At 41.8% G+C, this 21,059-nt stretch overlaps 1 protein-coding gene across 1 annotated transcript in view; it reads left to right on the top strand.

Moving 5' to 3' along the window:
* The first annotated feature begins 6,763 nt into the window (after nt 1–6,763).
* The window catches only part of ahr2 (aryl hydrocarbon receptor 2), an 80,312-nt gene continuing 66,016 nt past the window's right edge, over nt 6,764–21,059 (top strand). Inside the window, exons 1-2 of the mRNA XM_075477372.1 lie at nt 6,764–7,248; nt 14,958–15,145. Of these exons, the coding sequence (XP_075333487.1) occupies nt 7,190–7,248; nt 14,958–15,145 (247 nt within the window). The 5' untranslated portion in view covers nt 6,764–7,189. The remainder of the gene's footprint in view (nt 7,249–14,957; nt 15,146–21,059) is intronic.

Here is a 21,059-nt window from a genome sequence, read left to right on the forward strand (position 1 = left end):
TACGCGGGTTTTATTATTTATTTTATTATTGTAAAAGTGTGTTGCTCACAGGCTTTTATTTTGTAAAAGTCTGTTGCTCACAGGCTTTTATTTTATAAAAGTCTGTTGCTGTCTGCTGTGGAACAGGAAAAGAAAGTAATCGGCGGATCCACCAAACATGGAGAAGGGTACGGAACTTTTACTCGGCCATTTTCATGTTAAAGTTCTTCCAGACGGCGGAGTCGACAGAACCAAAGTCATCTGTAAACACTGCCAAGTTGAATTGTCTTCTCAGCGTAGTAGTTCCAGTCTAAAATATCACTTAAAGGCAAAACACACAACTGATAGCAGCAAGTCATTCAAGGAAACAGACAGTGGAGCGAGGCTTCTACATAAAAACTACAGAAAGATGCTGATGTTAAAAGTGTGTTTGCACAACAAATGTTATGGCACTTTCATTCATATGGCAGCACATTTAAAATAAAGCTAAATGCTAAAAGCTATACGCTACTTTTGGATTCATTTTTCATTTGCGTACAAATGAGATTAATCAGGGAAATCATGTGATTAATTAGATTAAACATTTTAATCGTTGCCCAGCCCTAGTTTCTACACTTATCACTCCGTGTGTCTCAGCATCTTTAGTTTATTTCCTGTCCCACCTTTGGTTGTAATGAGGAGGGCTGGTCGAGGAGCAGCGTCAGACATGTGATGCTTCTTAATTTAATCGTTGCCCAGCCCTATTAAATATATAATTAACAGATGTATTTATGAAGTGAGCTGTTGGCTGCATATGACCAATGACACCAAAGAGGAAAACCGGCTGAAAACCGACTGCTCAGAAATATATCCTTTAAAAAGGAAGGCCACACAGAGACAAAACCTACCTGAAATAAGTCTTTCAACTACAAAGCTGCAGAAAATGACCAACATGAGACACAAAACAAGCATGAAAAGATGTTAAAATCACCTCAGTGAGACATAGAATCACAAAATAGTGTCAATTCTGGACCTGTATAGAGAACTAAAGCTTAATAAGACAAAACAATGCACACACAACTGTGTATGGACGCCTTTCCTGGTTCTGGTTCTGGTTCTGATGGAGGTTTCGTCCTGTTAAAAGGGAGTTTTTTCTTCCCACAGTCGCCTCGTGCACGCTCAGGACGGGAGATTGGATCAAAGAGAAGTTTCAGTGCAATCTGCCTCTACCTGAATTGGACCAATTTTGCATTTAATTGATGTAATTTGATTGTATTCTGATTGTTTTACAATGAATTGGATTTCTAACTGGCTTGAATTCATTGAAGTGCCTTGCGGTGACATTTCCTGTGATATAATTTAATGCAACAAGTACTATATAAAACAAGCAGCAATAGAAATAAATATAAGTGAGTCAGTAATGGCTGAAAAAATAGTATTTATACTCGTTTTTACCTTGATTTGATATTTGTTTCTTTTAGATTGCATATTTAAGTTGATATTTTCTTCTGAATGTACAGTTTTTACGAGTTTTTATCTTCATTTTGCTCTTAATTCAATATTTGTTTTGCCCTCAAAGTTGTAGGTTAGTTCATACTTATTTTTTGTATTATGTTATTTGTAATGTGATTTATATTTCCTACAATAAACCCAACATTTAGTTGCACACTTTTCATTTCATGGACCCGGCTTCTTGAGACTTAGATGATTTTGCATGAGCACGTATGATAAACACAGGGAGAGGTGATGGTCTGAGCTAAATGTACCCCAGCCCGGGGCAGTATTAGGCCACTGCATTAAAGAAAGGCTACAAAGACCAAAACTTTAGGGGAAAAACCACCAAAATGAAGCAACGAAAACCCAGAAAGTGATGCAAAACAACCGTGGGAAGCCATGAAATGGGACAAAACTGTGAAAGGAACTGGCGGCAGTTCCATGTAAAACGTGTAACTTGGTGTTAAAGCCACAGAATGGGCTGTGACCTTTGACACAGCCTGTCCCCAACATTCATTCATTCAGGTGCGGTTATTCTTCCGCTTCCTCGTTGGGCTGTGTTCCCTTTCCCTGCCGCAGTGTCACCTGACACTCCCCGCCCACCTGTTCCCACACCTCCGGCCCGCTGCTGATCTCAGGTGCTCTTTGTACTGGCGGCGTCGGCTCGTCTGTTTATCGTCGCGCTTTCTTTGCTTGGGGCCTTGTTGTCTTCGCTGTCATTAAAGTCAGGTTGTTCTGTCACCATGTTTTATTATCTGCTGTTTTTTAATTTAAATTATTATTATTTTTTTTTTATTTTACAATTTTTTTTTTATGTTTTTGTTTTTTAATTTAATTTTGTTTTCTTTTAAACTTTGTTTATTAAGCTTTTTCACAATAGAACACAGACATACAGGAACACTCAGAACAGAATCCCATCCCCATGAAGTAAAACATTTTTTTAATATACAATTAAAAAAAAAAAACATTGTTAAATCACAATAAAAAATGATAAATAAATGAGTAAATCTAGGACAATGTATGTCAAGCATGTTGTAAAGGAAAACATACACTGAAAAAAGTGACTTTTTGGTGAAGTAAACTCTATTAGAGTAACTGTCATCATTTCTACCTTGTATGTTTAAGATTCAGTAAGAACTAGAGCTTCTTAAGTAAAATTAAACATTTTATAAACGTAATACATGAATTATGGGGGAAGAGTAAGTTTTACTTAGGTTTCCTCATACAATTTAAATGTTTAATAGTTGTATGTACATAAACCTAGAAATACTACATAAACTTTACTCTGAATCGTTAAAATCTACTAAGTTACTTCATAACAGCAAATACTACAGATATATAACATTTACTTAAAATTTGGAGTAAAATGATGTTCCTGCCTATGAAAAACAAGTAGACTTTACTTAATTTGTTTAAATAAATATAACTTAAAACTTAGATGTAATTAAGTTAATGTTACTTAATATCTTTAAAACTGTAATGTTTTATGGAAAGTAAAATTTACTTGATATTGCAGCATTAAATATAACTTAAATCTTTTGAGTGCAAATACTTACAAAGGGTTTTTTAAGTAAATCTTATGTGTTGTTTTTTTTCAGTGTAGATAGATAGATTTTTATTTTCGAACATGTATAAAAAAGAAAATGTATGTAAGTATTTGTACATACAAAAGAAAGAAAAAGAGAAATTTAAAAAAAAATTAAAAATTCAATCACATAAAGTGCTCATACATAACAAAACACCGCACATTTTTTCGAAAAAGGAATGGGAAGAAGTACAATACTTTTTTAGTTTCCCACCTCTTTTTTAACTACTCTTCAGTTTGTAAATATCCTAACTACAATACACCTATATAAATATATGCCATATATACACTTCCTAAATATCTAGATAAATATATAATCACAAAAATAAATATATACTTCACACATATCCTTGTAAATATAAATGTAAATATGAATATATATATATATATATATATATACATATGAATATAAAAAAGGAGAGAATGTTACAGAAAAAAAGAAAAACAGTCTGTTTTTTAACTTTTTGCTGCAAAGATGGTGACAAATACCTGTTAGTCCCGCATCCTGAAAGGTGTGCATTGAATTGCTTTGGAGAAATTAAATATTGTAAATAAGTAACACCAGCAAAAGGATTCCACTGTTGAGAAATGGCAGACACAGAAAAATGGGATTCACAGTGATATTTATTTCAGATCAAATATAAAAGACAGTAGACTAAAACCAAATAAAAAAGCAATAAGCTAAAAAAAAATATATATATATACCGATCAGAAATAATAAAAAGCCATAGGTTAAAACCATTAAATTATAACAAATAAAAGAGGATAAAAATAGGCAGGAGGCTAACAAATATAAGTCCAGCATTAAAATGTCAATTGCATGCAAAATGTCCACCACACAGCATGCATTAAGACAACACTCTTAAATACATCCTATATAAAAACACAATAAAAAGCATTGATCTACCAGCTAACAATCACATGTTGCTGTTTTCCTGTCATTTCTGCACGTGAAGCCCTGATTTTGTGTCTTTGCGTCAGAGCTTTTTAATCAGGACTTTGTGCTTAAAATAAATCAGCCCGAAGCAGATTTTATTCAACACAAACTGAACCTCAGATGCTTTTTGTTGCCGTTTGTTTCCATCCAGGAATCCTGTATTTACAGCCGCAGTCGTCATAACGAGAAGTCACAAATTAGCAAAAAATAAGCTGAAAGATTCCAGTCAACTTCATTCGTGACTAATGTTGTGACTTATGGGTTTCTCGGTTTCAGCCTGAAGGTCACAAAGAGTGAGTTTGTGTGCCTTTCTGTTTGGTAAATTTGGTTTTTGGCATGCTGAAGCAGGTTTCTCTCGATGCACAAAAACACCACGATACATCACGCTGACTCTGGCTCCATTGAATACAACGATTAACACAGGAATCCTTCACATTCACAGTCTTTTAAAGGCCAGTTCACCTCACCCTGACAGAGCGTAGGAGGACACGTGACTGACTGCCAAATGACCAAAACACTGAATAAATATGTACATACACCTTGTGACTACAAACCTCTGCCAGCGCAGGCAGAGTTCAGCCACAGGGGAAGAAATCTGCCTTCAGCTGCTGATAGCCACCCAGTTAGAGTGACCGATGGGCAGCTACAGGCTGCCAAAATCTGTGTTTTTACCCCCAAAAAATTGATTGATTTTAGACGAGATGACTCAGTTCTGGGAAAAGCTCCCACGTTTAAAACTATGTAAACTAACTTGCGGTCTCTTGAGCTCTGGTTCTGGATTATCTGAAGATGGCCGCAACTCCTGACAAAATTAACCATGTGACCTCCTGCATTTTGACAGAAAAAACTTGGAGATTGGAGATTGAAACGTGGTGGAGTGAAAGGAAAAAAAAAGACGTAAAACTGACCCAGAGGCGGGAAGACTTTCTTTGTATCCTAAAAGTTGTTCTACTGTAAAAAACATGTTTCTGCGCAGGTTTGGAGGCCGCGGTGCTGAAAGCACTTTTACTTTTACATCTGTTATGATGCGTAACCATGGCAACAGGGAAGTTGTTAACCCCTTGCACTGGGAAAAAATCAAAGTCTTACCAAGTGTATTTGTCTCATTTCTAGTCAAAATATCTCATTACTCTTAATATAAGACACTACTGCCTAACAAGCACCTTTTCAGCCAGATATAGGGACTCCTTTTAATACAATACATCTGGAATATCTTGTTAAATGAAAAAGTCTTGAAAACAAATTGTTTTGAGTCGGATTTCATATGAAACAAGCTTTTATTTACATTTGAAGAGGTTCTTAAGCTAATTTCAAGATCACTTTTATCTCAAAAGTCCCAAATATCACATCTTATTTCAAGAAATCTTGACAAGCCGATTTTCACGAGTTCCATTGGCAGATTTTTTTGCTTATTTCAATCAAAAACGTCTCGTATTTGTTGTTTTTCTTACTTATTTTTGGAGGGGCATTTTTTCCAGTGTGGAGCAGCTTAAACGAGCTTTCCAAAGCCCAAGTAACGCCAAATCCATATGTGCTGAAGTGGAGACGTCTAGGAGGAACAAAATGGAGATCAAGGATGAGGAAGTTTCAACCATTTTTTACCATTTACGATCCCAAAACCTGACTGGCTAAAGAGGAGACGTCTAGGACGCAGAGCGGAAACCAAATGAAGAGAAAGGACGAGGAAGTTTCAACCATTTTTTTCCATTTAAGACCCCAAAACCTGACTGGCTAAAGAGGAGACGTCTAAGATGCAGAGCGGAAACAAAATTAAGAGAAAGGAGGAGGAAGTTTAACCCAAATGCAATAAACAGCAATGCATTGTGTGCTCTTACACGTTTATATTGAAACCAACATCATCATTTTTAGCAGTTTGAGCAAAAGTAATTATTTTATTTAATCAGTGAGCCTTGGCTGACCGTCACCCTGCTGCTAGTTCACCTTTTTTTCTTCCTTGGACCCCTTTTGGTAGGACCAGGATCATCCCACATGATCTCTTACTGCCTAATATATCCCATGCACTGCAAGGTGACATTATCAGTCGCTTCTCCACTCCACTGGGCTGGTCATAATGTTTTGGGTTATTGTCCAGCATTCTAAATTATGCTTAAATATTTAGTAAAGTAATAAAAGTATATTTCATAACGCATTTCAAACTCTAGCACATTTATTTATTTTAATTTACTGCAATGATAAATAAAATGTTGATTATAGTTAATTGTTTATTAAATGTATTCATACTTAAGTTAATGAGTTGAGTTAATCATACTTAATTTATATAACGTAAATGAGTGAATTAAATGTAAATATATACATTTTAAACTTGTGAATACATAGAATAGAAATAGAATAGAATAGAATAGAAAAATACTATATTCATCCCCCAATTGGGGAAATTCAAATTAGTCAAATAGCTCAAAAAATTATTAATATTTACAATGATTGTATATTAACAACAACAATAATAATACCAATTCTAATAAAAATACTACTACTAACTAATAATAATAATAATAATAGTAATGAATTTTTTTAAATTAAAAAATTAAAAAATGCTACAAAGTATGTAATGTTGTTATTAAAGTGTAAGTATAATTTCACTGTATTGAACTTGCCATTACAACGATAACACTGTATTTAAGGTCTTCCGCTTTTAAATGTGGTTTTCCAGTTGCTGCCCGCCTTCGTTGTCGGTGTCTTTTGGCCCACATTTGGTCCACCTTAAATATTTCTGTGCTCTCAGTACTGTGTCACACTTACACCACAGCGGGAGCGCGCGGCTGCCCCGACTGCTCAGTCTGTCAAAATCACTACGCGGTGACGCGCTGCCCCGACAAGCATAACGCCGAAGTTCACCGAGGACGTCTACTACGGACACGTTTTACCGTCTCAAAGTTGTGTTTATTTGCGGAAAACCTGCGTGGGAACGACGGAAATATGAAAACGGTGACAGTTTGTCCGGGTTTAGCTGCTTTTCTGTAGCGAAACTGGGGAAAAAACTTGAACCGACCGAGAGACGTGAACCAACCGGAGACTGACGGAGGGTAGGGCGGGGGGGTTTCTAACGTCTCTAACGTCTCATTTTCAGCGTTATTTGGACTTTTTTCGGGTAATGTGAGTTGTTCCGAACACGGAGCTGTTCTGGACCCCTTTACGCCGACGGAAAAATCTGGATAAAACCTGTTTTTTTTGGACTTTGGTCGCTTTGATTCAACATGCTGTCGAGCTCGGCGATGTACGCCGCGAAGAAACGGAAGAGGCCGGTCCAGAAAACGTAAGTGGACAACCGAATATCTAACTCCCCGAGTCACCGTGATTCTGCCCAACAGAGGCTCATTCACAGGTTATATACCCCTCACTCTAAGCTAGTTTGCTCCTGTTATAAAGCCTGAAGGCGGCCTACTTGAGCTTAATTAAGTGCAGAAACGTTAAACGGCTTTTCAGTGATAGCGCGGTGTTACGTTAGAATGTGTAACCCGGCTGTTTTATTCCCGCACCACTTGCAGATTTACATGCCAGAAACACAAAAAGTGTTTTTTTTTTTTTTTTTAACACCTGCAGCTGTGCAAACCCATCCGGACTGGTCAGCCAGTCTGCATTACAGCTGCTGTTGCGTGTTAATACGCGTGCACGTGTTTGGTGTTTGTGTTAGGAGCTGCATTGTTGGCTCCATAAGGCCACGGGGTCTGTTTTCTCAGCTGTAGTTATGATTTTCTGCCCGGCCAGCCAGCGCTAATATGAGTTGTTGTGAGCCCAACAGCACCGCAGGCTCCGCTCCAGCACGAAAAGCAAAGACAACTGTTGCTTCACTGTCATTTAAATCTAATTAGAAAAGCGGAGACAGCTGGGCCACCCACACTAATGTGTGCAGATGGTCTTTGTGCTTTAAAAACGTCCCCTCTGCTCTGTTTAATTTCATTTAAAGGGAGTTTTTTTTTGTGTGTGTGTTTGGGTTTGCTGTGCAGGCTGACAGCAGAGAGAGTAAAGCCCCACATCAGATGAAATCACCAGACCACCTTCTTGTTATTCCACGTCTTACACAAGCAAACATGTACACTGCTCTTTTTGTTTTCCCGTGGATCCCCCCCCCCCCTTTGAAGACACACGGAGGGCCCCTGACCACAAATCCAGAGCCACGGCTGCATAGTTCAGCAGCAGAAAGCATTCTTCAGGGTTGTGTAAACATCTCGGCTCAGGTCAGGAACCGTAGTGGCTCCGACTGAACCGTTCTTCTCCAATAAGCCTTCTGGGCCACGGTGAAACCCTCCAACCACATTTTTAGGGAACCACCAAGAGGTTCTTTGCTTTACTAGAAAACCTCAAAAGCCTCAAAAGAAGCTAAAACTGGAGCTTCATGCAACTTTCTTTAAAGGATTCTCTGAAGCCAAGTTTACAGCCATCTTTGTTAGCTGCTGTGTTCTGGTGTCGTTTTGCATTAAAAAGTCCATCGTGGACCTTTTTAGGAGAAGATCTGTTCAGCGAAATGCTCTTTTTCAGAGAGATTGAGAGGTTCCCTAAAGGATATATTTAAATTCTAGACCTCTTACACACCTCTGAAGGGGTTCTACTCATTTTAAACCCTCAAAATGTGCACGTAATGACCTCAAATCCTTAATGGATTTGAGTATTTCACATTTCAGACACTTGAACCTGCAGCAGAGAGCCTTTAAAATCTGTTTTTAAACTAAACTTTCAGAGATTACCTCAAATTTGTCTCCAACAAAGCTATTGTGGGGTCTTTCTCCACCCTTGGTGGGTCAGGAAAGGGTCTTAAAGAGGCGTTTGTTGGGTAGAACTAGCTGAGATGGCTCTTTTCAGCACTGAGCTTAGTTTTGAAGGGACTTCGGTGCCACTGGGGTTCATTTCAGACACTTGAACCTGCAGCAGAGAGCCTTTAAAATCTGTTTTTAAACTAAACTGTCAGAGATTACATCGAATTTGTGTCCAACAAAGCTATTGTGGGGTCTTTCTCCACCCTTGGTGGGTCAGGAAAAGGTCTTAAAGAGGCGTTTGTTGGGTAGAACCAGCTCAGATGGCTCTTTTCAGCACTTTACTTCGTTTTGAAGGTGTTTCGGTACCACTGGGGTTCATTTCAGAACTCTCATGGTGCAGTAAAAGGACTTTTCGAGGTGTTTTACTGCTGCGCAGGGGTCATGGAGTTAATTTTAGATCCTCTGCAGCACCCTGATCAGAGTAATTAATGATTAAACTGCTAATAGAGTATTATGTAAGGCTTTTAAAGTGGGATAAAAGTCTCCTGTCGCTGTGAGGAACCCTAACCCAACATCCCAGGCTTCACCAGCTTGAGGTTTTTGACTTTAACCGCCGGCCCGAGCAGAGAACCGCAGCAGAACCCAGCCAGAACTGCGGTTTGTGTGTGTGTGGTACTACCTGCATTAATCATAATCAGGACATGCAGTGAGAGCGCTCTCACGCAATGTTTCCACGAGGGAGGAGGGAGGCAGGGAGGATGGCGTAATCTGAGCCTCGCTCTGTTTTTCTTCTCCTCCTCCTCCGACTGCCACAACATACTTTTTTCCTGTCTTTCCTTCTGTCTCTGTGTGTTTTTGGGCTGTTTTTACCCCCCTCCCTCCCTCCCTCGGCTCGAATTAACATAGTTCTGTGTCACGCAAACGGTTACGTAAGGCTGCCATGTTCGTGGCTCTCAGGGAGTTTTATCTTTTGTTTTTCCTTCTTCTCGGGGAAACGATGCCGTTTGAGTGAGTTTGTCACCCACAGTCCTTCAGGGGTGTTTATTACCCCGCCAGAAGTGCATGAAAGCCACTGATGAGCTCATCTCCACGGTGATGGATGCGTCTGACGTCCCACACACGTATCATAGGATGATTTAAAGGTTGCTCACTTCCTTTTGGAAAAGCCAGAAGTTTCTACTCAGTCTCAGCTTGCTTAAAGGTGTGAACTGATGTGAGACCAATGCCAGTTAATGCAGATTCCCACTGTCTGTCCTTCTATAGATGGGCTGTTTTGGCTCTAAAACGTCAACAATAACCCAAAGTCGACACTTTGTGGGGGACGCACTGACCTTTAAATCTGAACCAGCACCACAGACACGTGGTCCGTACGGGTAGAGTCACAACTTTGTCACGACAACGGCCGACGTTATGGTTGAGTCTCGGTCAGAACGGTTGCCATAGCAGCAAGCCTCGGCTCTGCGGGGCAGCTGCCGGTCGACGTCGCTCTAAAAAGGGTCATTTTACACGTACAGGCAACCAGAATCTGTGCGAGACGCAGTCCGGCCGTCTCAGAAGAAACCTGGTAAACTGGGAAAATACACACTTTTTGTACTTTTACACGTACTGTTTTTACATCACATGTCAACGTGGTGTTTTAAAACGTTACGTTTAGGCTTTTTTTTTTTTTTCAGCTGTTGCCGTGGCAACGCATCCATCTAAATGCACCCGTCTTTTTAGTGGTTTTCAACGTCTCGTGCTGTTCAAATCTCCACAAAGTTTGGTTCACAAATTAGATAAGAAAGGAGTCAAAAAAGCTGTAAATGTTTAATATCCGCGCACGAACAAGGTGCAAAGCGCGGGCAACACTCGCTGTCCCACGTCTGCGTATTTGCATGCGTGTGATTAAAGCTGCAGAACCAGACAGCGGCCTTCTGATGACCACGTGAACGAGGCCGCCAGACGCTGCACGCCGCTGTGAATGCAGCGCGTTGGCCAGCTCAGGGGGTAGACTGATCCCAGGCCACACAACACAAACTGCTTCCAATCCAAATAAACTGCATTTCATTCCTAAAATCAACATAGACCCATATATATGTAATTAACTGGGTTATGTTGAAAAAAATCTGTGCAGTCATCTACGTGTATTTGTTTACGTCACGTGACTTTGGTTGATTGACGGGTGTTAAAGGGGAAAAGCAAAGGTGATAATGTGGCGTCATCATGGTGAAAGACCAAAGAAGCCATCAGGTGCCCAGTTTAAAAAAAGAGAAGAAGAGGAGAAATGGGCAAAAGATAAAGGGATGCAGATTTCTATGTGGGCTACAGGCTATCTGTTAGCCTCTTGCTAACATGTTGCTATTAGCCACGACTGTATTTGATTTTTAGTTTTGCTGAACTAGAATTAGAACTGAGGCATCATGTCATGCAGCTAATTTCACCCAAAGGCAACCTGCTCCAGTTTGTGTTTGCAACACAACAAAGTTAATGTTTCTGCCAGCTGTAAACAGGCTGAAAACAGCTGCTACAGTCTGAGCTCTGTTGTTAGCACAACTGCAGAAATCTGTTTTTTATGCTCCATAGAGGAGCCTTTATTTAGTTTAAGCTTTCTTCGGTTATTTTTAGGATTTTGAGGTTATTGAAGGATTTGTGATTGAGAAAAAAACACGATAAATAAGTGAAATGCAGTATATAAATATCAGTTTTTTTTGTACCTTTTTGTATTAAGATTATAATAAAATAATACAAATAATGTAATATGTTGTTGTGTTGGTGCCGGGGTAAGTGCCAGCTGTAAACAGGGTCTGAGCTCTGTTGGTATCATAGCTGCAGGAATCTGTCTTTATGCTCCATAGAGGAGCCTTTATTTTTGTTTTTAGCTTTCTTGGTTATGTTTTAGGATTTTGAGGTTATTTAAGGATTTGTGATTGATATTTATATACTGTATTTCATGTATTTATCGTGTTTGTTCTTTTTGTTCCGTTATTTTTTTGTGGGGGGGTGGGCAGACGCTCCTATGACCGGACCCTGCGACGCACAGAACCGAGCCGCCGGCGGGGAAGTTGTGTAAACAGTTTGGAAACTCTCGGTTGATCCTTGAAAGCCGTAGAAACTTTGCATCTTTTCTCCTCTGCGACCGTGCAGCGGGTGTCAGATTCCAGGTATTGTCCCGGCTCAGGTGTCCGGTGTTCTGATTATCCCCCTCCATCATAACGGGGCCCAGAACCGTGTTGGGTTTCTATTGTTCTGGAAAGGTGTCGTCGCCCCGGCGGAGACAAAGTGCCTTTGTTTGCACGCAGGGGAGTGTTTCTTCAGGTCCGACACAACCCCACACACACTCTCTCAAATAACACACACTTTTACGCAGCGCACACGCCCCTTCCAGCTCAGATCTGCTCGATAAAGCGAGCGGCAACAACACTGGCTGCTCATTGTTCTCGCAGGGAGTTGCGCCGTCAGGAATGCGGCGATAGCCATCTCACCTTGATTTCTGATACGTCGCGTTCTGGAGTATTAGTGGAAGCAGATGTCTTATTTACAGGAGGGTTTTTTTTTTTTTTTTTTTTTACACCGACAGCCAGTAAAAACTGACACAATGGCCTCTTTTACCCTTTAATGCTACTTTTTTATGCAGCTGTAGAACAATTAACCCGTAAAACCACCAGTTTTCTGCTAGTAAAGATGCTTCCTGTGCGGAGATCAGCCACCAGACTCAACAAACGTAGTAATTCTGGTCAATTTCAAGCAAAAATGCTCAGAAAACGTCTCAGCTGTGAGGATTAACACGTGACTTTAGGTGTATTTCTGCCTCAGTGTGCGTCCATTAGACTTTTTCTAACATTTAGAATGATTTTAGGGACAAAAGGTCTTTAAAGGAAAACTCCGGGGCATTTGAAGCGCGTTTCCATTGCTAGAGGTTGTCAAATACTGATAGTAGGACACAGAGAGGTGCAAATCTGCGCTCCCTGTGTGGAGATAGCGCTGTTTGCGCAGCCTGTCATGCGAGGCTAATACGTGGTGGCTAAGGGGCAACTGCTAACCCTTCCACGTAAAACAACAACGTGCACACAGCAGAAACGTCACACCACTTTATAAACCATCCGACAATAAAGTCACAAGCCTTACCATCAAAACCATATGCATGGTTCTCACATTACTGGCATGGGGACGTTACAAAACAACTTTATAAACAGCATGTAACTCACCGGCTGGTTGTAGGCTCGCGCATGTGAAAGCCCAAAAGAGTCGATGGAGAATAATCCCATATACAAAACAATTATATTCTCTAGAAAAACTGCGTTCAAGTATTTAAAACATTACAACAATATTACTGGGCATGTATTGTTGTAATGTTTTAAATACTTGAACGCAGTTTTTCTAGAGAAGATAATTGTTTTGTATATGGGATTATTCTCCATGGACTCTTTTGGGCTTTCACATGCGCGAGCCTACAACCAGCCGGTGAGTTACATGCTGTTTATAAAGTTGTTTTGTAACGTTCCCATGCCAGTAATGTGAGAACCATGCATATGGTTTTGATGGTAAGGCTTGTGACTTTATTGTCGGATGGTTTATAAAGTGGTGTGACGTTTCTGCAGTGTGCAAGTTGTTGTTTTACGTGGAAGGGTTAGCGCTTGCCCCTTAGCCACCACGTATTAGCCTCGCATGACAGGCTGTGCGAACAGCGCGATCTCCACACAGGGAGCGCAGATTTGCACCTCTCTGTGTCCTACTGTCATTATTTGGCAACCTCTAGCAATGGAAACGCGCTTCAAATGCCCCGGAGTTTTCCTTTAATCTGCTTATTATTAGCTGCCTAAAAAAGGGTCTGTTAACCAGCTTTTTTATAATTTTTTGCAGCCTTTTAGTGAACAAAAGTTCTTTTGGGGAATAGCTTCCATTTGAAGACACTTTGGTTTGGTGGAGACACCTAATTTTACCAGGAATAATACAAAAAAAGTGAATATTTTGATGCATATTTGATAATATTTGTGTTTAAGTTGGTTAATGTTGGCCAGAATCATCTCTAGCTGCTTGGTTAATGTCTTATGTCTGCGGTGGTTTGTGTTTTCAGTGGTTAAAAGTGTCAGAGAAAGCCTAGAAAGCGTGCACACACGTGCTCGCGCACCCACAGTGACCTGAGCTGACCTGAAATCCCCGGCAGAGTCATCAGCAGGAACATCTGAAACTGGTTTAAGTGGAGACGCTGCAGATGTGCAGCTGCTCGGCCTCCGTGTGGGACTCACCTGACCCGCTGTAGCCAAACTACCTGCTTTAACCTGCAGTTTACGGGCGAAAGCTGCACATTTCAGCTTGATTACCAGCTGACTGAGGGCGTCTGTTCGCTGTGTGTGAGGGAAACGCAGGGAAATGAGACACAGTTATGTGGAAACTCGCTTCAAGTGGAAAGCAGAAGTATTCAAGCAATGCAGACGATAATCAGCCTATGATAAGTCCTGACTGAGGAAGAGGTCTCTGGAGCGAGTTGGTTTGTAAAAAACGAGCCAGAATCATCGTAAATCATGCCTGGTGCGTGTAGAGTCGTTAAAAAGGTGGTTTTAAGGGGTGTAAACATGCAGAGGAAACGGCTAATGGGCTCTGTGATGATCAGATATCAAGCTGTTAAACAATGCAACAGATCTGTGTGCCGTCCTCAGGGTTTCTCAGGGTTTCACAGCCTCTCTGGGAACAAGGAAAGCCCCTCTGTGCAGCCAGCGTCTGGTTCCAGTTACAGACCGGCCGCCGCCGCGCTCACGTTCAGGTGCAGGTACGGCGAGCCCGATCCGTAGGGTTCATTCCCCGTGTTTCAGCTACAGAAACGTTTCAACGATCCAGAAACCCTGGGCGGGCAGGCAGGTGGTAAACAAGTCCCCACACAAGGTGACATCATGCTCCTCACCTGGTTCCCATGGCGACTGCCTCTGGAGAGGCGAGGCGCTTTGTTCTTTTCCGCTCGGCGACCCTTTTAACACCCAGCAGCTGCGAGGGAAAAACAACTGATGATGACGAGCTGATAATCGGCTCCACACAAAGAGCGATTACGTCCCAAACAGCTGCTGGAAGTGAATTCTGAAACGTTGCATCAACACAAACACTTTGGAACGCGAAGGAGCCACAAACTCCGTATTCTGCGTGTGCGTTTGTCCCAGCTGCAGTTGCACGTCAGCGGCCCGAGCGCCGTTAGCCTCCGGCGTTTTGGCTGAGCACCCCATGGCCTTTCTGAGGCTCTCCGGGGGAATCTGTTATTATTTTAAAAGATCCTTAAAAGCTTTGTCTCTCTCCGTCTCCGCAGGCCCAAGCCTCTGCCACCCAATGGCATAAAGTCCAACCCGTCCAAACGCCACCGCGACCGCCTCAACGGCGAGCTGGACAAGCTCACCAGCCTGCTGCCCTTCACCGACGAGGTCAGGGCTCGGCTGGACAAGCTGTCGGTGCTCCGCCTCAGCGTCGGCTACCTGAAGGTCAAGAGCTTCTTTAACGGTGAGTCCAGTTCCATTTCCCCCTCATTGTTCGTGATCACCGCCTCATCAGCGCGGGGATAAGATCCCTCAGCTGGTTGAAGAGAGAAGCTGTTATGAGGCTTAAAACCAGAATAAGACCATCGGAGACATGATGGAGTTACCAAATCAGCTGTCTGCAAGGTCATTAAGAGGGAAGAATGTTCTGCTGAGCTCTGGGATCTCCAGCAGGCAGGTGTGTCTTTGTCGAAGGCTACGCTGCTACATGCTAACCGCTAGTTAGCCACAGAAACACAGAGGCTGTGTTCGAAACCGCATACTACATACTGCATATTACATATTACATACTTCCATACTACATACTACATATTACATACTATATACTTCCATACTACATAATTACATACTTCCATACTACATACTACATATTACATACTATATACTTCCATACTACATACTACATAATTACATACTACATACTTCCATACTACATACTACATATTACATACTTCCATACTACATACTACATAATTACATACTACATACTTCCATACTACATAATTACATACTACATACTTCCATACTACATACTACATATTACATACTTCCATACTACATACTACATATTACATACTACATACTTCCATACTACATACTACATAATTACATACTACATACTTCCATACTACATAATTACATACTACATACTTCCATACTACATACTACATATTACATACTACATACTTCCATACTACATATTACATACTTCCATACTACATACTACATAATTACATACTACATACTACATACTACATATTACATACTACATACTTCCATACTACACACTACATAATTACATACTACATACTTCCATACTACATACTTCCGTACTACATACTGCATAATTACATACTACATATTACATACTACATACTACATAATTACATACTACATACTACATACTTCCATACTACATACTTCCGTACTACATACTGCATAATTACATACTACATATTACATACTACATACTACATAATTACATACTACATACTACATACTACATACTTCCATACTACATACTTCCGTACTACATACTGCATAATTACATACTACATATTACATACTACATACTACATACTACATACTTCCATACTACATACTTCCATACTACATACTACATAATTACATACTACATATTACATACTACATACTACATAATTACATACTACATACTACATACTACATACTTCCATACTACATACTTCCGTACTACATACTGCATAATACATACTACATACTGCATACTCATCGATCAGACAGTATGCAGAGCGTTTACCCACAATGCATTTTGCTCCTGCCTGAGCCGAAATCAGCCGGCCTGAAGCTGATTTCTCTTAAGCTCTAAACTCTGTAAACTTTAGCAACATTTGAAACATTTTCAGGTGAGAAAGTAGTCGTTTAGATCCCCAACGTGTTGAAAACCTGACAAAATACCGGCTATTTACAATTTTGTTCCCACGAATTCGGCGCTACTAAAGCTAGCCGCAGTGAGCAACGCACTTCCGGTTATTTTCACAAAATAAAATACCCGTTGCCTTTTATCACAGGGAAAGCCATTACCATACAATTGGTGCTTTTGTTTTGAAAACAGGAAGTGAACCTACCCTCGTTGTAGCTAGCTTAAAACTGCCGTTTTGACAGAAAATGACGATCGGCGACGTCACGTTACGTTGCATCTTGGGTAGTTTGAGTATGAGTAGTAACCTCATGATGCATACCCAACATTTAGGAGAATCTAATCTGCATCCGGGAACTTCTCGCTTACTCAAACTCGCATACTAACTCAAAAAGTTAGTAGGAGAAGTAGGAGAAGTATGCGGTTTGGAACACAGCCTGTGTCAGAGGCTACACTACTACATGCTAACTGCTAGTTAGCCACAAAAACAGGATGGACACATCGCAGTTTGCCGAGAGTTGTGGGAAAAAAGGTGTTCTGGACAGAGCAGACCCAGATGAACCTGCATCAGAGTGATGTTTTGGTGACAGCGGCTGCATCAGCCACCGTTACTTTGTCCCAAACATGAAGGAGGGAGCTGCAGAAGCAAGAAATAATCAGTGTAGCCCATAAACTGTTGGATTTTCATTCAGACGACTGTGGGTGCTCGCCGCCTCTGCTTGTTTCCTCTGTGGAAACTTCATATTCAGACACTCTGTGAAGCGATTCGAGCGGTTCATCTGAACCTTTTACACTCGCTTTGTTGCCGTTCAGTCGCAGCATGTCCACAAGAGCTGCAGTTTCAAGCATCCTGCTGCGCTGCAGCTCTTGTTTACTCTGTGGGAGACGCTAACCCCACCAACCCTCAGTCCCACTTGTGGCCGATCCTGAAAGCAGATCATTTTTTTTAAGCTGGTTAGAGGGTAACTGAGCACCAAAAATAGCACAAAAACCTCTGTGTGTTTGCCAGAAGTTGAGCCAAACGCACCCAGCTTTAAGTAGAAAAAGAAAAAGCTGCTTTAGCCACATGTGGCTCTCTGAGAGGAAGCTTTTCTTTCTGTGAATCTGTAGAACGCTTACAGAGACGGGTGGAGAAGGAGTGAATTCAGGGAAGCAGAGGAGGAGCCGCGCTCTCTAACCTCTTTGAAAAGACAAATCTCTCCTCCGGGGGCCGGCAGATTATTTATCCGAAAAGTGAATTCTGCTCTATTTCTGTCGCCGTGGCGCGCAGCCCAAAGAGCAGCGAGGTTACTCGAGTTTCCAGGGAACTTCCTGGCTTTGTTCTGCCGCAGCGGTCTGACCCGGGCCGCCCGGCGGAGGAGGCTCCTATTTACAGTAAACGCTAAGTGGGGGTGTGGCAGCTGAGAGGCTAAATCAGTGCAGCGCTGTGAAATCTGGCCCCTCCGGCTCACCGTATATTTGGATACCAGGAGGTGTGAAGCGGAACGAAAGCAGGGCGAGCACTTCTCTGTGAATGTGCACGATCTGTGTGTGTGTGCACACCTGTTCCTCTGCTGGAGATGTTAATATGATCCTGCACAGATGGTGCAAAGAACAGAATAACTGACATTCCAGCTGATTGATTCCAGCTTATTGTAGCTGATTCCAGCTGATTCTTCCAGCTGATTCCATTCCAACTGATTCTAGCTGATTGATTCCAGCTGATTTCAGCTGATTCCATTCCAGCTGATTGATTCCAGCTCACTGATTCCAGTTGATTCTTCTAGCTGATTCCAACTGATTCCAGCTGATTCTTCTAGCTGATTCCAACTGATTCCAGCTGATTCTTCTAGCTGATTCCAACTGATTCCAGCTGATTCTTCTAGCTGATTCCAGCTGATTCCAGTTGATTCTTCTAGCTGATTCCAACTGATTCCAGCTGATTCTTCTAGCTGATTCCAGTTGATTCTTCTAGCTGATTCCAACTGATTCTTCTAGATGATTCTAGCTGATTCTTCTAGATCAGGGGTGTCAAAGTGATCCGGTAAAGGGCCGGTGTGGCTGCAGGTTTTTGTTCCAACCCTGCAGCAGCACAGCTGATTTGTTTCATTCAATCAACTTAACTGGTTAAGACCTTCAGTGCAGACAGTTAAGTTGATTGAATGAAACAAATCAGCTGCGCTGCTGCAGGGTTGGAACAAAAACCTACAGCCACACCGGCCCTTTACCGGATCACTTTGACACCTGTGTTCTAGATGATTCTAGCTGATTCCAGTTGATTCTTCTTGCTGATTCCAGCTGATTCTTCTAGCTGATTCTTCTAGCTGATTCCAGTTGATTCTTCTTGCTGATTCCAGCTGATTCTTCTAGCTGATTCCAGCTGATTATAGCTGATTGATTCCAGCTGATTCCAGCTGATTGTAGCTGATTGATACCAGCTGATTGTAGCTGATTGTAGCTGATTGATACCAGCTGATTGTAGCTGATTGTAGCTGATTGATACCAGCTGATTGTAGTTGATTCTAGCTGATTGATACTAGCTGATTGATTCCAGCTGATTCTAGCTGATTGTAGCTGATTGATACGAGCTGTTGATACGTGTTTAAAGGAGTTCTGATGGCGGCGTGTTTAAAGGAGCTCTGATGGCGGCGTGTTTAAAGGAGTTCTGGTGGCGTGTTTAAAGGAGTTCTGATGGCGGCGTGTTTAAAGGAGTTCTGATGACGTGTTTAAAGGAGTTCTGATGACGTGTTCAAAGGAGTTCTGATGACGTGTTCAAAGGAGTTCTGATGGCGTGTTTAAAGGAGTTCTGATGGCGTGTTTAAAGGAGTTCTGATGACGTGTTCAAAGGAGTTCTGATGGCGTGTTTAAAGGAGTTCTGTTGGCGGCGTGTTTAAAGGAGTTCTGATGGCGTGTTTAAAGGAGTTCTGATGGTGGCGTGTTTAAAGGAGTTCTGATGGCGTGTTTAAAGGAGTTCTGATGGCGGCGTGTTTAAAGGAGTTCTGATGGTGGCGTGTTTAAAGGAGTTCTGGTGGCGGCGTGTTTAAAGGAGTTCTGATGGTGGCGTGTTTAAAGGAGTTCTGATGGCGTGTTTAAAGGAGTTCTGATGGTGGCGTGTTTAAAGGAGTTCTGATGGTGGCGTGTTTAAAGGAGTTCTGATGGCGTGTTTAAAGGAGTTCTGATGGTGGCGTGTTTAAAGGAGTTCTGATGGTGGCGTGTTTAAAGGAGTTCTGATGGTGGCGTGTTTAAAGGAGTTCTGATGGTGGCGTGTTTAAAGGAGTTCTGATGGTGGCGTGTTTAAAGGAGTTCTGATGGCGTGTTTAAAGGAGTTCTGATGGTGGCGTGTTTAAAGGAGTTCTGATGGTGGCGTGTTTAAAGGAGTTCTGATGGTGGCGTGTTTAAAGGAGTTCTGATGGTGGCGTGTTTAAAGGAGTTCTGATGGTGGCGTGTTTAAAGGAGTTCTGATGGCGTGTTTAAAGGAGTTCTGATGGCGGCGTGTTTAAAGGAGTTCTGATGGTGGCGTGTTTAAAGGAGTTCTGATGGCGTGTTTAAAGGAGTTCTGATGGTGGCGTGTTTAAAGGAGTTCTGATGGTGGCGTGTTTAAAGGAGTTCTGATGGCGTGTTTAAAGGAGTTCTGATGGTGGCGTGTTTAAAGGAGTTCTGATGGTGGCGTGTTTAAAGGAGTTCTGATGGTGGCGTGTTTAAAGGAGTTCTGATGGCGTGTTTAAAGGAGTTCTGATGGCGGCGTGTTTAAAGGAGTTCTGATGGTGGCGTGTTTAAAGGAGTTCTGGTGGCGTGTTTAAAGGAGTTTTGATGGTGGCGTGTTTAAAGGAGTTCTGGTGGCGGCGTGTTTAAAGGAGTTCTGATGGTGGCGTGTTTAAAGGAGTTCTGGTGGCGTGTTTAAAGGAGTTTTGATGGTGGCGTGTTTAAAGGAGTTCTGATGGTGGCGTGTTTAAAGGAGTTCTGGTGGCGTGTTTAAAGGAGTTTTGATGGTGGCGTGTTTAAAGGAGTTCTGATGGCGTGTTTAAAGGAGTTCTGATGGCGGCGTGTTTAAAGGAGTTCTGATGGTGGCGTGTTTAAAGGAGTTCTGGTGGCGTGTTTAAAGGAGTTTTGATGGTGGCGTGTTTAAAGGAGTTCTGATGGTGGCGTGTTTAAAGGAGTTCTGGTGGCGTGTTTAAAGGAGTTTTGATGGTGGCGTGTTTAAAGGAGTTCTGGTGGCGTGTTTAAAGGAGTTTTGATGGTGGCGTGTTTAAAGGAGTTCTGATGGTGGCGTGTTTAAAGGAGTTCTGGTGGCGTGTTTAAAGGAGTTTTGATGGTGGCGTGTTTAAAGGAGTTCTGGTGGCGGCTTGAAGCCTCGCAGCAGACGAGTAAAACTGCTTCAGCGTTCATGGAACTGAGAAGTGATCAGCGAGTCGTTGGTGCTCACTCACGACCCAATCAGGGCCCTGCAGGCGTGTTTGTTCAGTCTGAGACTCGGGGCCCCTTTAAGTGTCGACATAAGCGC

The sequence above is a fragment of the Odontesthes bonariensis genome, chromosome 11, assembly GCF_027942865.1.
Source record: "Odontesthes bonariensis isolate fOdoBon6 chromosome 11, fOdoBon6.hap1, whole genome shotgun sequence".
Lineage (NCBI taxonomy): Eukaryota > Metazoa > Chordata > Actinopteri > Atheriniformes > Atherinopsidae > Odontesthes > Odontesthes bonariensis.